Raw genomic sequence first — 19,085 nt, forward strand, 5'->3', positions numbered from 1 at the left:
TTCAATTTATGATATTCGTATGATTGTTCTTTATAATTAGACTAAAACATTAATTACTTTTTCAATATAGACTAGGTTTGAACCATAAATTTCTTGTTCGATGACGAGATTTTATTAGTTTTTTTTATTAGTTAAGCTAACTGAACTAAACCATAGGAAAACTATCTTTATCATATATAAAAGTAATGTACAATTGGGATGGTGTTCGAGATACGCATAATGCATATACCATCGTGTCAGATGCAACTTCCTTATTTGGCTCACAAGTGTGCGACTTCCTTTTAATGATGCCAATATTCCTAGCAGCCCCATTAAAGCTATTGAATCGAAATAAAGAACCTTCTTATATCATTCGATCCCTTACAGGTTGACAATTAATAACTTCGTTAATGTCCTAGAAAGAGAATAGATTCATATATGTCGTGATATGTATGCTACCGTTGCTTACAATATGAAGAATGCTCCGGTGAGATCAATCTTTGCCACCAATCACAAGTAGACCCTCTCATATACAAAAGAGAAAAGATTAATGCTATAGTCTTTTCATCTTTTCCTTTCGATACATAGAGTTTTTAATCTTTTAGTATCATATCTTTATTTGTTTTGAAACAAAGATTGTCTGGTGATTTTTTTTTGGTTGTTGTTAATGAGTGTATCTAGAGCTCTCTGAACACAATATTCACTTGGATGTTTGTAATCGGTAATCCTCCATTCCTCCTAGTTCATGTCTGGTGAGCAACGAAATATAGTATCATAAGTATTTCAACACATAATTGTTTCAAAACAAATGAAGACAAATGTGATCCCTTAAAAAAAGAATCAAAATACTTCGTTAGTCCATAAACTTTAACTTACGAGCAATTGCCCAAAGCCTTAGAACTTAGTGGCATTGTCTATTGCCTATTCTTTCTTATGAGGAGAACTAAGATTCGAATCTCCTCTCTCCCACATGTTGTAACAATTAATCTTCTCAAACAAGAAGCCCAACTGATCCTAAAGTTTAAAGGGATAATTTTAATTAGTAAAATCTCAATTTTTTTCCCCGTATACAGAATAGGAAAATGGTATCAAGTTATGATGCTTTTGACTGTAATTATAGTTGTATTTGGGGAGTAATCCGACAGCCAAAGTGAGTTTCTATTGGTGCAACAAATTAAGGCTATGCCTATCTCCATCTATGTGCTTAGGCAGTTGGGCTTCTTAAAATTGTCTCAGACCATCATAGGAATGTGCAGTTGGGCTACTTGAAATTGTCTCAGACACATCATAGGAATGTCCAGAGCAGCTACCACCATCCAATGCTAGGAGAAATGAGATAATTAACACAACGTCTTTCACTGTCCTTGTCCCCAATCCGTAGGGCTGTCATGCAACACCACCCAAAATTCATCTGGATGTTTGTAGTCCACCTATTTCATGTCTAGTGAGAAATGAATATTTAGTCTCATATAAGTATTTAAATATATAATTGTTTCATAACAAATAAAGAAAAACGTGATCCTTTAACAAATAAAAGTCAAAATACACTATTAATCCTTAAACTTTAACTACAAACAATTGCCTAAAACCTTGTAATTTTTTTAGCAAAATTGTCTACTCTCCCCTTTCCCCCTTTTTGTAACAATTTAAAATAAAATAAAATAAAACATCACAAGCAATTTTAGTCTTCAAGTTTAAAGTGATTGTTTTTAATCCTAACAAATTTAAAATGATTTCTTTATTTAGACCTCTAAGACGAGAATGGTTGGCTATAAATTTAATTGACAAGAATATTTTTGGTTAGATATTTACATCTCAACTTTTTTTCTTTTTCTTTTTTTAAATCTTAAAAACGAGTGAATAAAGGGAATTTGGCAAAAACCCTTGTAACTTAATTAGTTGGCACCTCTTGATATTTCCAAGAGAGACATTCAAAGTATAAATTCCTCCACTCCCAACTATCAATATATATATAAAAAAAAAAGGGGAATTCGAAGTAAAAAAAAAAGTTATTAAGTTATAAGGCTTTTGACCGTAATTGTAGTTGTATTTGGCGAGTAATCCCACAGCCAAAATGAATTTCTATTGGTGCACCAAATTAAGACTATGCCCATCTGTGTGCTTGGCATGGGCAGTTGTGCTTCTTGAAATTGTCTCAGACATCATAGGAATGTCCAGAGCTACCATCCAATGTTAGGAAAAATGAGAAGTCATGCAACCATTTAAAAAAAAAGGGTTAATAAACACTAAAACACAATAATTGAACCACTTTGCTTGTAATGGATATTTATCTTCTCTTTTGATAATGAAATGGATATTTATCAATTCATTCTCCAACATGGTTGCAATCAAAATTAAAACTTTTGACATTCTTTATAAGAAAGCACAGAGTACAGAGAATTCAAGAAAGAGAGAAAAGCTTAAAGCTAGAGAGAGTTTGGAATGAAGAAAAACTTGTATTCCATCAAATTGAATGAATCTGTACATGAAAGTGGCTTTATACAAAACAGAGTATAAACTACAACTCCAACTTATGCGGAATCTGTTATAGCACGTGCAACGGTTAGTTACAACACGTGTGGAACAATTAACACATAAATACATTACTAAACTACTTGCAGTTTAATCACAGCAACTAAACAGTAAACTGTGCTACTGTCGTTTAATGCCTAACTGTCTTATTTCAGCTCCTTTCTTCTTTTCTTCGTTTCTTTTCTTCCTTGTTGATCTGCTTTCTTCCTTGCTAATCTGTACTACTTTGACTTTCCCAAAACAAAGAACTGCAATCTGAAGCTTTTTGATAAACAGGACTTTGGGAACTCATGATACTCTTTCTCATGAGAGTAAATAAAAAGTAAATTAGTAATGCACTATGCCATAACTCTCTTCACAACCTTTTCACATTGTGAAGATGTTAAATTGTAATTGAAGCAAAACCAATTTCACATTGGTAGTAGGTCCGACCACTTATACTATTTGGATTTTGGACCATGTATCAATTAAAGAGTAATTCTAGTATTACATAAAACACTATAACATTTCCTAAAACTATCTTATGTGGCAAACTGTAACTCACTACTTATCACTTTCATATGTACTCACAATTTTTTCTTCACCACTTACAGCTTGTCATGTAGACAGTTATGGCAAAAAAATTATGAAAAAAAATTCCTAAATATTTGTGTCCCTTAACGTACTTTTTCTATGATAAGAGCCATAATTATAATCATTTATAGTGATTATCATCTTAGTAATGTGCAGTTGCCAGTTGGGCTACTTGAAATTGTCTCAGACACATCATAGGAATGTCCAGAGCTAGCACCATCCAATGCTAGGAAAAATGAGATAATTAACACAACGTCCTTCACCGTCCTTGTCCCCAATCTGTAGGGCTGTCATGCAACACCACCAAAAAAAAAACAAGGGGATCATAAACACAATTGTTGAACAACTTAGCTTGAAATAGATTCTTATCTAGTCATTCTCCAATATGGTTGTAAATTAAATCAAAACTTCTGATAATTTTTTCCCAAAACAAATGACTGCAGTCTGCAACTTTTTGATAAACTGGACTTGGGAGCACTAACTCAAAATTTATCTGGATGTTTTTAGTCCTCCTATTTCATGTCTAGTGAGAAATGAATATTTAGTCTCATATAAGTATTTAAATATAAAATTGTTTCATAACAAATAAAGAGAAACGTCAACCTTTAAAAAAAACAAAAGTCAAAATGCACTATTAATCCCTAAACTTTAACTATAAGCAATTGCCTAAAACTTTGTAATTTTTTTAGCAAAAAAGTCTAGTCTTCCTTATGAAGAGAACTAGGATTCAAATCTCCCCTTTTCCACTTATTGTAACAATTTAAAATTAAATTTAAAAAAAATAAAGCATCACAAGCAATTTTAGTCTTAAAGATTGTTTTTAATCCTAAAAAATTTAAAATGATTCCTTTATTTAGACCTCTAAGACAAGAATGGTTGGCCATAAATTTAATTGACAAGAATATTTTTGGTTAGATATTTACATCTCAACTTTTTTTTTTTTTTTTAATCTTTACAATGAGTTAATAAAGAGAATTTAGCAAAGAATCTTATAGCTTATTTAGTTGGCACCTCTTGATATTTCTAAGGGAGACATTTATGGTATAAATCTCTTCACTCCCAACTATCAATGTATAGAAAAAAAGAAAAAGGAATTCGAATTTTTTTTTTTAAATATTATTAAGTTATAAGGCTTTTGACCGTAATTGTAGTTGTATTTTAGGAGTAATCCCACGGTCAAAATGAATTTCTATTGGTGCACCAAATTAAGACTATGCCCATCTGTGTGCTTGGCATGGGCAGTTGTGCTTCTTGAAATTATCTCAGACATCATAGGAATGTCCAGAGCTACCATCCAATGTTAGGAAAAATGAGAAGTCTTGCAACCATTTTAGAAAAAGGGTTAATAAACACTAAAACTCAATAATTGAACCACTTTGCTTGTAATGGATATTTATCTTCTCTTTTGATAATGAAATGGATATTTATCAAGTCATTCTCCAACATGGTTGCAATCAAAATTAAAACTTTTGACATTCTTTCCCAAAACAAAGAACTGCAGTCTGAAGCTTTTTGATAAACCGGACTTTGGGAACTCATGAAACTCTTTCTCATAAGAGTAAATAAGTAATGCTCTAGGCCCATAACTTTCTTCACAACCTTTTCACATTGTGAAGGTGTTAAATTGTAATTGAAGTAAAACCAATTTCACATTGGCAATAGGCCCAACCACTTATACTATTTGGACTATGTATCAAAGTGTGATTCTAGTATCACATAAAATACAATAGCTTTTGCCACAATTATCCTATGATTGACTACTTGTCACTTGCACATAGACCGATCATTTTTTCTCCACTACTCACAACTTATCATGTAGACAGATATAGCAAAAGTTGTGGTTTAAGTCGCAAAAAAAATTTTGAATATTTGTGTCCCCTAACGTACTGTTTCTATGATAAGAGCCATAATTATAATCATTTATAGTGATTATCATCAATTCTGAATATACAACGAGAGTAAAGTTCCCCATTAACCATGGATAAAGGCAAAATTCACAAAATATGCAACTCGACTGATTTTATCTTTCACCTTTTGCCTTGTTGAATATATGTTGCGATTAAATCAGTTGAAACTTTGACTGCAATAGGGGTTGTCCTCTATAATATGACTACAATAACAAAGTGATTTAGGAGAATTTCCATCGTTCAAAGTAGGAAGAATAGCTGTAAAGCTACAACATAAAAGCCAGGATAGTATTGAGAAAACGAAGTTCCAACAGAGTTGGATCGGAATGGCCAATCCTTTCAAGTTGCAAACTTGATTTGTCCTTTTAATCTTTTCGTTCATCAACTTCAAAACCTTTTCGGGACAAAGAATGGCTAACTTATTATATAATAATGTTACAATGTGGGACTAAAAGCTCCATTAGCCCACATATGAGGAAAAGAACACAACCAAAAGCTGCTTTAATTGAGTATACAAATTAAGGAAGAAATGAATCTTTGACCAAATTTGATCTTTTCGAACAATTTAACATCTGGGTATTGGTTAACTTAGCAATTCACTATAAAAGTGTACAATTAAAAAAAGAAGCTGAAAAAGATCATTTAGTGCCTAATTGATTGAACAAAAAGACACATGCCACATTGGTGGGATCGACAATGAATCTTTGACCAGAAGAACTTAAATCCTTTGTGTACGCATGTTCTTCTTGCTACACTGAGTCATTGACATCATGGGCTACTCAATCGTGCAGAGATAGCCAATGTAACGACAAGGGAGTCATATATGGACGAATGACAATGGTGGATAAGAGGCAATTCTAGGTGTCTAGAGAGTTTGATAATGCCTAAAAGTGCTTGCCTACGATTGCAAGTAGTGGTCTTGATCGATATGTATGACAAATTTGCAGTCATGTCTACGCAAAAAGTTGAAGAAGAAGGAATATTGGCCTTGTTGTCTAGGACATGTTTGTTTTGCATGGTTGGAAGGACAAGATAAGGATGTGAAAAAGAAATTTCCTAGGAGTGGGAGTGATCAAAGCAATCACATGTACATCGTCTAAGCTTTTGGTACATGAATTGTTTCTAGTTCGATGAATAAATTCAGTATATGCTTGTATCATAAAAAGAATCTCAATTTAGTACTGATAACAAAAATTGGTTAAAAAAAAAAAAAAATCGATCGAGACCACTCTAATTGAGAGATTTCATTAGACCAACATCGAGGTAACATTAACGTCGATGTAAGTTGGACCGAAACTATGTGAAAGATTAGAAGCTGATAACAAAGCATGCAATTTCTATCGTTCATCTCAAAAAAAAAAAAAAAAACATGCAATGATTTTTTTTTTTTTTTTTTTGAAAAAACCGACCAATTAGGAGGCCTTTTATTAATAGCAAAAAAGAAGAAGCATGCAATATTAATTAGCTTATTACCATGCACCCATCATCTATTGGGTAGATAAATGTGGTTGCACGTGGGTGTGTTGTCAAGCACAATATTGCATGCTTTGTTATTAATATACACAATTTTTCAGTTTAAATTAGGAAAATAATAACAAGATCATGTTTCTATACTTCAGCCCCAATTATCCTATATATATATATATATATATATAATGTAATTTGTCTTGATATTATAATTGAGTAGATGGGATCCCTTAAACATAATTCTAAACCCATCTCAAAATGAATGATCTAAATAATGTTAAATAACTTTTTCTAATCTTAAGCTAGCTTATGAATCGGAGAATAGGATGATATCATTTTTTTAGAGTACTTGCATACTTTTTTTTCTTTTCTTTTTCTTTTTGGGTAGAAAAGGGATTCTACATAATTAGATGGAATGGCATAAAATAAAATAAAATAAAATAAAAAAACACACACACACATAATCAGATGGAAAAAAGTATACTACAAACATTTTTTACCTTACCAAGAGCCAACAAATTATCCATCACAGGTAGTGGGTTATCATATAAAACAAAGGTACACTAAAGACTTGAACCTAATTTAACAAGTTCATGTACGCACTGATTAATTAGCTATGTAAATATACTCAATTCGAGTCCAATAGAGAACTTTCAAAAGGTTCATGCAATCAGTGAGTGTTCCATCAATTGATTAGCAACAGTACACTTCATAAGATGAACTACAGCCAATACGTAGAGTTCTAAACACAAAGTTGGTGACCCTAAGTCTGGAGCTAGAAGAAGTCCATCTCTTATGGCCCAAAGCTCAGCCATATAACTTGACATGGTACCCAAACCTTTAGAAAAGCCCCTAATCCATTATCACTATTTCGAAGTCAGCCCCCTCCATCCTATCTGCCTGGATTTTCAAGGACATGTAGCCCTTAGCTTGTCTCACTATATTGTCGAATCTATCACTGAGATTACTTTTTTATCCCAACAATAATAATCAATAACAATCTATCATTTAGTATTTGTTGTGAAAATATTATGGATATAGCATTTCTCTTTTTCTTTTCTTTTTTGCCCCCTTGGATGAATCAGAATCACAAAGCTTTTACTTTTTTCTTTTTTTTTTTTGAGTGAATGAAAAACACAGTTTACAGAACCAAAACAAAAAACAGTTTCATTATTCTTCATCTATTGTGGGCCGCATGCTTTGTATGTCTGATGCAAATTTAGTGGAAATAATCATGACTATGTCCTTGAATGATCATTTCAACTAATACTACATATCAGAAATTTGAATAACATCCATAATATTTCAGTCCCCCACTTCTTTTTTGTTTTTTCTTCCCCTACTAGATCCAAAAGCATCATTTGTCATCAATTGGCAGGCCAGTACATCTAGGCCCAGCTAGAAATCGATCACCAACGGTGCAGCTTGGGCCACCATCCCAACCACACCTGAGTTTTCTGTATAAGTTGGGTCCAGACTGAGTACCCTCCTGCAGATCAGAACTATAGAAACTGATTAGGATTAAAATTAAAACAATGAATGGTACTCAAACTAATTAATTGGGCCCAATTAGTATCTTCTACTTCTTCTTTTGGTGTGCCTGCGCCATAGTTGCATTTCAAATGACCACTCGTCCATGTTTCTAAGTTTTCCAGTTTATGTGAGCTCATTAGGTTTGTCTCTCGCAATTTTCATGACTGTGACCATCTAATTGATCCTTGTGGTTCAAAGTACAAACTTTCTAATGACACTTCTTGCACCAAACTTGCATCATTTGACCAGGTCAAAGTTTCCTGTGCTTCACCAAATAAAAGTAAGAATTGGTAAATTTATTTGATTTCATAAAATCTTGATCGATGCAAGCCCAATTTTCATCTAAAATCTATTAGCACTCATTCTAAAGGCGATGTTTTGAATTTGAAATTGGTCAACTATCAAATAAATAGATGAGAGGTAAAAAAAAAATAGTCAAATAAAAAAATATTAATACATCAAACTTCATATATTTTAAATTTCGTTCGGTTCCTTCAAAAATATTCTATTCCGATACATAAATCAGTGCACTAAATCTCGTATACTATTTCAATCAAAATTCTAACACGTATCCATTATGGTGAAATTTAGATGTTTTGAGCAAAACATGTATTCTAGACCAAAGTTGCTTTAATGACTTTCTTATAATTTTTTTAAAAGAAAGTTCCCAGTTCCCACTTTTATGAGATTTTATTGAACGTTTTTTGTTAGTTTAATTATGTATGAGATTTGTCAAGAGCCCTATAGCAATTGTTTGGTACCTATTGTAATTATCAAACTATCAAAAAAACAAAAATTATGTATGGGAATTTGTGAGCATTTGGCTTGTTTAATTTTGTTTGAGATTTAATGAACCTTCCCGAAATAGTATACATGTATACACCGATATTAAAATATCCTATTTTAATAATTCATCCGAAATGAATTCAAAACTTTGCTTCATACCTCAAATTTTATACATAGTTATATCTATCCAAACTTTCAAATCACATAAAAACAACTATCTATTTTGATGAGAAAGATTATTACAATTTACATTTAAAGGAAAACGAAAAGTTTTTAAGCACTTGCATTTGGCTAGTGTAAGATTAAGATAATGCTGATTTTGATGCAGTATAAAGAACAACAATTAGATGATTAGATACTCATTCCCCAAAAAAAAAAAAAAAAAAAAAAAAAGGATGATTAGATACACTTTGGCAACCACCCAAAGTAGTAGTACATCTTAATATAAGGTAGATCCTGAGTTCAAACTTTCATGAGCAATGGCTTGATGTTCAATTGGTTTGAAAACTATTGCTTTCTATGGTCTGAACTCACTAATGCTCTATGACTAAAATCAGACTTAACCCATCTAGCTACCTGATAGTGCACCTGCAGAGTGCAGACCCCTCATTCTTTAGCCCTCGGCTAGCCTATTAAATGAAAAGAAAATCACTTTGATCGTGTACTTTTACATCATGAATCACTCTCTACTCTCTGTGTTAACTCAATCATGAAAGCCGATGCCTTGGTGGAGGTGGTGCATGCAAAGGCTGTGAGTGTTTTGGAGAGCAAGGAGGCCTAGGACTAGGTGGTGGTGGAGAATAGAAGTAGAACGATGATGGTGGTGGAGGAGAGTAGAAGTAGAACGATGATGGTGGTGGAGGTGGTGGTGGAAATCTAGGGGCCACAAAATGTGGAGGTGGTGGGTATAAAAACTTTGATACAATTGGAGGACTCCTTTGATTGCTGTAGTCATGACTACCATGGTGTTTGGATTGAGTAATAGAGAGGTAATAAAGAGAAGGGTATGAGTAAAGAAGCGTAAATGAGTTGAAAAGAAATACAAGTACCAAACTCCACATTGGTGTTAGATTGGAATTCATGACTTTAGTTTAAGGAAGAGCTTGGTAGTTGTTGTAAAGATTGAAGACAAATTTATAGGCCAATAGAAAGAAAGCGGTTTTATTAAACTAGTCTGTAAAGTAGGACACTAGTACTAAAAAGCGGAGTCACACGGACCCATATAGGGTGTTTGGTCAACTAAGAAAATAAATTTTCTGGAAGAAGGTAATCAATGCCTCTGCAACTGAACCACCTCCAACTTTTTGGGCGTGCATAGTGCTGCTTGTGCTAAATTTCTTACCTGTTTGTTCGGCGGGAACGTGGATTTGAACTTTTGCTTCCGCATTTTGTGGTCTAATTTGGATCTTATAGTCTTATCTAGATGAAGGTTAGATATAGTTGCATTGACATTGAGTGTCAAGCTCAATGCTCATCATGTATTTGGCCCATAATGGAGCACCAACTATTTTCTCTTTTTGTTGTTATAATCATATTAGCACAAAATAAAGACATGCATGATAGAGGGTTGGAGCTGATTACAAGATTGGGCCCCAAAACTTTATAAGATTTATGATTTTACCATTAGATTTATGGGGAATCGGTAAATCAATTTTAGTGGCCAAAATAATTAAGCTTTTGGGGGGTTGTAATAGAATAAATGATAGGTATAGATATGATTTTTTTTTATGAGAAGTGTCACGATTACAATATTTTCACAACAAATTCTACGTGGTAAGTTATTATTGGTTCTAATTTAAACCCACCACAAAAATTACTTTTTTTGCCTATTAGTAACAGCCAGCAACAATTTGCCACTTAAAATTTGTTGTAAAAATGTTGTAAAAATATTGTGGACATAGCATTTTTCTAGGTCTGTCTTTAAAAATGAATATATTTTTTTTTAATTCTCTATCCAATCTTTCTTGTCTCTAATATATTCTCTCACTTAATATAGAACTATATTGCAGATTATGCATCAAGGACATCAAAAGTCAACAAATCTACAACACACATGGATTCACTATTACTTCTTCCTGCCTTAGCCAAATGGTTTGTGCAATAATTTCATTATTGATTAGTTTTTTAGAGATGGGCCTCCACAAACAGTTAAGAGATTGATCTGTAATCAGAGATTATCAATCGAAGAGTGAGATAGAAGTCATAGAACCAAATTGAAAGTGACATTGAATTAATAGAAAAAAAGGATAAGATTAGAAGAAGAATTTTAGTATGTTTTGTATGAGTAATTATTTAGTATTTTGTGAATATAGTACCACGATACTCTCTCACATATAAATTCAATTTTCTTTCAAACACCAACTGAACCTTTTAAAAAATGTTAGATGTACATAACCATTTGCTTTGGGTAATATAGGGAGAGAGATTGGAGTAAGAAAAAAAAAAGGAATTCAAATATTAAACATCCAGATTCGCATTGGGAAATAATATAAAAACAGTTTTTTATGGTTTAATTTTTACCATCAACAATAATTTTTCAATTGTCTCCAGAACTAGGCTCGTCTTTCATAATATGCAAAGTATGTTGTATGTCTCTTCTAATCTCTATGTTTTGTTGGTTCCTAGACTAGCAAATTTGGCTTCTCACACACTAATTAGATGGTCTCTTAATTGTAAAGTTTTTGGCTTTTTTGATTTGGGTAGTTGTCCTCCTTGTTTTGTTTCTTTTATCAAGTGTGAAACTGGTTGTTCCTTGTAATTTTCATCTAGTTTGAATAATATTAATATATAAAATATATATATATATATATATTTTTTTTAATTTTTATACCACTACATACTCACATTTGTGAAGGATACAAAGGGGGAGTAAATCTTTCATGGTTGATAATGCTACAAATTTGACTAGGAGCTAAGATTAGGAGACAATGGATTAAGTCATTATTCCTTAGAAACTTACTGTCAATTTCCCTTTCGAGTTTGACGAAGTGACGAGTGAGGACCGAGTGTGAGGTGCGTGACCCTACTAAGAAGAAACCCATCATATTCATTTTTGTCCAACTTTGATTTCCTCTTCTTCTTTTTTCCCATCAGGTGAATTGTGGACAAAACAATGGTTCAGATGGATAAGATAACTGGGTCCCATTCGAACTGAGTCGCTGATTTCCAGGGAACTTTATAAAGTAAAATTTCTCAATATTCAAACATCTTTTTATTATAAATAAAAATAAATAAAAACACACAACCAACCACAAACACAAAAACTAAAACAAAAGAAAAGTTTAGAGCCTTTTGACACGTGAGTTTAAACAAGAGTTTTTAGTGTTTAAACACTAAAAATTATGAACTCCAAAAAGAAATGTGTGTTTGGTAAGAGTATTTGAGTTACAGTTCTCAATTTAAAGTATTTAAACATTGTATTTTGAAAACTCATTTGAAGTAGTTTTCAATTTTTGAATAACAGTTTTGAGTGACATTATTATAATTATTTTGAAAAACATGAGACCAAAATGATGTTGACAACACATAAAACACACATTTTTCTTAAAAACACATACTCGTACCAAACACTAATTTGTGTTTTTTCACTTTTTAAAATATGTTACTAAAAACTTGATATCAAACACATTTTTTACATTATAAATACTTTAAACACGTGTTTTCACAACGATTTTTTAAAACATAGTTTTCAAATCATTTTAAAAACAAATACATAAACTCTTTTACCGAAATATATATTGATGGAAATTTCTTGAACACGAACAAACACTATGGACGCCCTCTAAACCTCACAAATTAACAAAACCCAATTAAACAGTCGCTTATCATATGGTAATTTTTGATGATATAGCTTATCCATGTAAAGTTTTCTTTCTGTTTTTAATTGAAAGAAACCAAAAATAGAAACTCTCCCTCTCTGTGTTTCTCCTTAACACAGCCACCATTTTTGTCAGCACCATGCCAACCAAAGTAGCCCTAAGAAGATCCTCAAATAAATTCTGGTTCTTATTTCTTAGAACAACTTGAAATAAATAATAATAAATTATCGGCATGACTATACCAAGTGGACATATATTGGCCCATATGATATGTCATGTTAATCAACATCCTCCCGACAGATCTAACTTACTAAAATGGACTTTAAAAACTGCGACTTTTTAAATAACTCCTGTTTGAAAACGTCATTTCAAACGTGTCAAAGTTTAGGTTGCGGCAGATTGTTTGCAATATGCCTTGTACTTATTTGATATTCTAGTAAGTAGTAGCCATCCATTATAATTTTTTTTTTCTCGATCACCGTGTCAAGGAGTGGCCATTTTATTCTCAAAAGAATATTTTGATTATTTTCCACGGTGCAGCAATTAACCGTACTAGTCTTGATGAACAGCTCTGGCAGTATGCTCAAGATGTTTCATCACAGACGGACCAATTAGATATTACATTAAAATTTCTACAATATAATCTTCCATCAACTAGTACTGTATTTATTTCTCAAAAAAAAAAAAAAAAAAAAAAACTGGCACTATATTTAGCAAAAATATTTGTAATTTTTTTTTTTTTTTGCCTCTTGGTAAATTTACTCCCCTTACTCCCTCCTACCAAAATTCATGTAACTCATTGATGTTTCCAAATGAGTTATCCAATGTTTAAATCTCTCGTACTATCAAATTATTAAAAAAGAAAAAAGAACAAAAATTTACTCACCCACCTAAAAGAAACCCACAAATTAACACTCGATCCCACTCACCATCCTATCCTATGCTTAGGAGGGCTGAAAATTTCATTTTGTGGTCCACAAGATATTGGCTTTTTTCAAAGGTTGAGTTAGTCGTAAAGGAATGATACCTCAATTACTTTAAAAAATTCTTTATTCCAAACAAGGTCAAAGACCAACATCCTAATGGAGGGTTCGGTTCCTCTTCATAAAGAACAAGAAAGATATAGCGAAGTATAACATGTGCAGCCGCAGTTATGACCCTTTCTAATACAATAACAAAGGTGTGTAGCCTTACACGCACGGCAAAGTAAAAGTTTTCATGGACCATCTAGCATGAGTCCTAAGGCATTATTCTAGCAATAAACAAGACACAAAAACATAACTTGTACACTACGTTATTCATCAGAGTTAGCTGCTTATTTATGACATTATAAAACAGACACAGACAGCACAGATTATTAAAACACGCAACTAACTGAACTTAAAGATCATCTCAGGACAAGTAAAATATAACTACATTCTACAGCGAACATTCTAGGAGGAGTTATGAATCAGATGCCAACATTTGCACTATTTGTGTTCAAAACAATCGGGGACCATCCCGGTTGTTTTGAACACAAAGCAAAGGCATTTTAAGTTCATGTCATCTGGTTATTGGGTCAAATCACATTATAATAAGTTGACTAGAAAATTATCCTTGGATTTGGCAAATGCCTGAAAACAGATTTAAGGGGCTTGGCAATAACAAAGTAGTAATCAACTAATCATGACCCATGGACGTGACACAATTAGATAGAGGCTAGAGCCATATGTGTCATGGAAAATGTTAAGACTTACAGTTACAAGTGAAGCCCGACCAGTCAGATAACTCCACCGTTAATAAAGACACAGGGCAAACAGTAAACAAGGATGATATATCCAAGTGGTGCCCCACCACGACTTATGAAGTATTACTATGTATAGCGCCCATTATGGTGGAGTAAGTTCTTTACAACCGCTTTATTAACTAATGAATCACCTAGCTAATTCTAAAGGATGCAAATGGTGAGCAAATTTTCAGTGCAAAGAAATAGGAATAACAGTATATAAATATTTACATTTTAAAAACCCACTTCCCCAAGTCAGCAATACATTCACCAAGTTCAGAAAGATAGCCACATGGACTTCTTTAGAGGTTTGGTCACCAGTTTTACATATATCTACATAGCTACACTATCAAAAAGCAAGAACCTCTATAACTTGAACAGAGTATTACTAGCCTACTAACCGAAATGAGACACATAGACAAGCCACAGATAAATTATGCTATAGACATCACTACAGAGGGAAGTAGACATTTAGATACCAGTATCTGTTAGCATAGACAACCGAATGCAATGCTCTCTCCATTTCTCTCCAGGTCATTTGCACACAGTCTTCAGTCTCTTTGCAGCCTGAACAAACCCCACAATGACCTGCAACTCGTCCATTTGCTTCACCAACAGAAAAATGTGTTTTTTCAGAACAGAATAAAGCTTCTAATATACAAAAGCTGCTGAACTTAACAACTTAATCGCAACAAACAAAATACAGAATAAAATTTTCACAAAATAAAAATCATAATTTGAAAAACTTAAGCTTGTTTTATTTGGAATTTCAGGGAACATCCTTAACAATCAAGTAGCAATTGTCATATAAACATTTTCACTGATTCTTACAACTAAGGTTTCAGTCACCATCCCAGCACCCTGAGCTGAGGTCCCTACTGTTCTCTGTTTGATTATTCATTATTAAAAAATGAAAGCAATGCATACAAACATGTGCACGCAAACACACAGAACAGAATGGAGGGGGGCAGAAACCAATTTTGCAAGTACCTGTGACATGAAATGCCTCTGAACAACATCCACTAGTTGTTCTTTTGATGGGTTGGGGAAAGCATCCACCTAGCAATCCAATATGTTAGTAACATAAAGAGTGCCTTACTAGTGGTAATGGATCGATAATATACTATCACCCACTAAGAAACTCACAAGATTAAAGTGTCGCCAATATCTCCACAATGCAGCAATCTCCAGTTTGCTTAAGTCAACCTTCTGCAAAGATGATGTTTCAGTAGTGAACTTAACAATTAACAGTAAATAAGTTCAACAATAGACTACAAACTTTTTTTTACACCCTTTTTTTATGAAATCTTGCTAAGAGATGGAAAGGGTAGAAAGAAAAATACCGTGGACCCACGAGGAGTGGAAACAGATCCCTTAGACTGTGAGTCACAAGAGAGGGATCTGCTCATAGTCCTATAAGATGACCCAGATGATTTGTGCATTCTATGCCTCGATCTGTGGGACTTTTGAGTGTCATCTGATGCTGAGAAACCAGAAACAGCACAACCACGATTAAAAAGTGTTGTGGGTCCAATACAAGGATAAAGACATAAGACAACAGGGCTTTTGAAAAATAGTAAAAGTAAAAGTTGAAGGCACAATGGATCCTATGCAACCTCAATCACTTTTCTCTAAAATTCCAAACCCACAATTAAAGAGGCAAAAGAAAACAAATACGTAGATAAGGTCCACCCAAAGGCCATAGCCATGTACCTCCAAGTAAGAAATGGCAGTCACCACTGGATGGCACTGCCAGCAAAATATACCTTCACCATGGTATCAATCTATACTAAGATTTTTCTATTCAAAAGAAGTCAACCTTCAAATTCCAAATCGATACATGTAGAAGAAAACCACAGTTTCACAAGAACTATGTTTTCCTAATCACTGTAACTTTCCAAAGAATTCTCAAGTCATGTAGCCAAAATTTAATGACAGCAGAACAAAACCTGTACTATAGAATTCATTAACCAAACTCACCCATATCTGAACCGTTCCATGGCACATGTTCAAATTCAAGGTCATCATCTTCCTCATTACCAGTTGGAGCTTCAATTACACTGAGGGCATTCCTCTGAAGCTTTACTTCTATGCCGTTTGTGAGAACCTGCAAATGGTACAATCAAGCACCATTGTCAGGACCAATACAGACGTGCCTAATGTCATACTCTACAACAGGAAGTGAACCCAAAATCAGAAGACTTGCAGGACACAGACAGAAAATATGAAGCGTTACAACCAGTCAACTCCTATTCAAATCAATATAAACAATTAATTTCTACTCTGGCAATCAGACAAAGCATACCCAATTTCACAGCATTTTTCATTTAAAATTTAAATCAAGTGATAACATGGATTAAGAAACACTTCAAGAAGCTAAAGTTAGAGCTTATATAAATCAGGGAATAAAGGAATTGATCAAAGAGGGACCAGAGAGCTTAACCATTTTGGAAATGATAGCATGTGAATTGCGAGACAAACTCAATCACAACAATAAAAAATACTTTCTCATTTTCAACCTGAAACAATAAAATTAATTATTGAAAATTCAAAGCGAACAGCAATTCAATATGATTCAGAATTTTTTTTTTTTTTTTTTTTTTTAATTCCAATCAGATTAAGCTAAAATTCCCAGACCAAAAGAACATACAGCTTTAGTGAGCCACAAAATAATTGCACTTATAAAATCACTTAATCCACTAAAATAGAAATAAAAAGGAAATAACCGGAATACATTTCATAACAAAATTAATAAAATAATTAAGAAACAGAATCTTTAGATCATTAAAATTTAGTAATTACTGAGAATTCAGCCCAAGGATTAACATGCAATTACTTCAAGCAATTCAGTCATGCAAGCAAAAGTATACCAGTATCCAAAAAAGGAAAAACAAATCCTAACATTCAGAAAAAGAACCTCCCTCATAAGCAAAACTTGCAACACACACAGCTAATCATAAATAAAAAATAAAAATTCAATGCTCTGACCAAAACCCCAAAAGCACTCATATAAAATCGGAAACTAAAATCTAAGAAAAAAACCAAATTAATTACAAACCAATCCCAATAAGGCAATTTATAATCCACATTATTAAAAACCTACAAAATCACCAGATCCATTGATAAAATCAGGCATGCAATCAAAACCCATATCCAAAAGGTCAAATTTGAAACTAATTATCCCCATAGATCATCTAAATTCACCAAAACAATTGAAGTTGAATAACCCAAGTTTTGAAAAATTGTATCCAAAACAACAAGCTGGAACAATAAATTAATGCACCAATACCTCAACAATGGATTCAAATTCAATTTCAAACTGATATAGATTAAAAGTAGGACAAAAAAATGTTGTAAAAAACCAAAAATTGGCCCACATTGCTTAAAACACTGACAATCAAACCCACTAAAACACAAAATTCAAAGTCAAAAATTGCAACAAAACCACATTACAACCCAAATTATTCAAAGACAACAAGAAAAACATCAAAACCCATTTCACTCATTTCCTAAAAGACCTCAAATTGGATGAAGATAATTACCAGCCAATGCCACCCTCCAAGTCCAACGGCCTTCTTGACCACACCTTGAAGACCCACAAGCACCGATTTTGTACGGTTATTACCGGTAACAACGACCTTGGTGTGGCGTGGCAGCACAGAGAGCTCCTCTTCACTACTGTCCCCACAGCTCTGTAACTGTGAGAAACCGCCATTAACGGAACTCTCAACCGCCTCAAGCATTTCCGTTCCAACTCAGTGAGTTGAGTTCCACCGAATTATAACCAACAACAACGACAACAACAAAAATAAAAAGAAACAAAAATCAACCTCGGTGGAAACTGAGGAATCAGAACCTGAAATTACATTTATTCGAAAGATCATGCATTGCTCATTTCGTACGTGTGGGTTTTGGAGGCAGAAGAGAGAGAAATTGGAGTGAAATTCGTGGTTTTCTCGGAGAGAAAAAACACAGTTTTTTTTTTTTTTGGTTAGAGAGAGAAAGTGTGAGTGTGTGTGTGTGTGTGTGTGTGTGTGTGTAGTAAAATGTGTTTTTGTGTTGAGAGTGACTGGTAGTGTTTATTGGTGTGTTGCTATGAATCCCGGAGTGGGTGAACGGACCAATGTGAGAGTGACACGTAACATAGTAGGAGTTTTGGTGTGTGAGGAGCTTAGGTTGCGGCATGATCCCAAATACCACTAGCGGGTTTGAGGTTGTTTTACCAGTGTTGACCGTTTGACTGGTGGCAAAGGAGAAAGTAGGGGATGTTAAATTACGAATTTACCCCACTCTTATGCTTCTTTTCAATTGCTACTTGCATTGCAACACGTTGTTTCAAAGATAATTTATTTTTTTAATTTTCAAAGTATTTTTTTTTTTATAGTGTAATGCTTGGTTCACTAGAACCGACATAATTTGGACACATTGTTGTATGGTGTCCGATTGGTGTTATGGAGTTTGGAGGTAAGACAAGTCTTTTTTTTATATGAGTTTTCAATTTCAATTTTTCAAAGTTTCAACTCAATAAATTGGTTCACAAAAAAATATTCCTTCAAAAGTAAAATAAAAATCTAGAATGCTTTTGATACGTCTATTTTTTTTATTTTTGACTATTTGATATTTAAAATGGGAGAGTAGGAATTTAAATTTTGAAAGTCGGATGTGTTGAGTAAATTATAAAACTCTCAACGTTATATAATATGTTTACAATTCTTGAAATTTGAG

The 19,085-nt window shown here is 33.2% G+C and overlaps 1 protein-coding gene across 2 annotated transcripts; it reads right to left on the reverse strand.

Moving 5' to 3' along the window:
• Positions 1-14,547: 14,547 nt before the first annotated feature.
• LOC115974283 lies at positions 14,548-18,405 on the reverse strand. Of its 2 annotated transcripts, none has more exons than XM_031094555.1 (6): positions 17,903-18,405; positions 16,341-16,467; positions 15,704-15,843; positions 15,507-15,566; positions 15,351-15,419; positions 14,548-14,966 (listed from the first exon to the last, which is right to left on the reverse strand). In XM_031094555.1, the coding sequence occupies exons 1-6, from the start codon at positions 18,101-18,103 to the stop codon at positions 14,895-14,897; spliced, it is 669 nt and encodes a 222-aa protein (XP_030950415.1). In that variant the 5' UTR covers positions 18,104-18,405; the 3' UTR covers positions 14,548-14,894. The 2 variants fall into 2 exon arrangements, with proteins under 2 accessions (XP_030950415.1, XP_030950414.1); XM_031094554.1 differs by having other exon boundaries at positions 15,507-15,569; positions 17,903-18,404.
• Between the last annotated feature and the right edge of the window lie 680 nt (positions 18,406-19,085).

The sequence above is a fragment of the Quercus lobata genome, chromosome 2 (genome assembly GCF_001633185.2).
Source record: "Quercus lobata isolate SW786 chromosome 2, ValleyOak3.0 Primary Assembly, whole genome shotgun sequence".
Lineage (NCBI taxonomy): Eukaryota > Viridiplantae > Streptophyta > Magnoliopsida > Fagales > Fagaceae > Quercus > Quercus lobata.

What these genes read in the sequence shown, in the direction of transcription:
- LOC115974283 (XM_031094554.1), bottom strand. Translation starts at nt 18,103, where the DNA reads ATGCTTGAGGCGGTTGAGAGTTCCGTTAATGGCGGTTTCTCACAGTTA. An exon ending in CCACTCCTCGTGGGTCCACG is followed by an intron (nt 15,570 to 15,703) that starts GTATTTTTCTTT and finishes TCATCTTTGCAG; the next exon opens with AAGGTTGACTTAAGCAAACT. An exon ending in ATTGGCGACACTTTAATCTT is followed by an intron (nt 15,420 to 15,506) that starts GTGAGTTTCTTA and finishes TTGGATTGCTAG; the next exon opens with GTGGATGCTTTCCCCAACCC.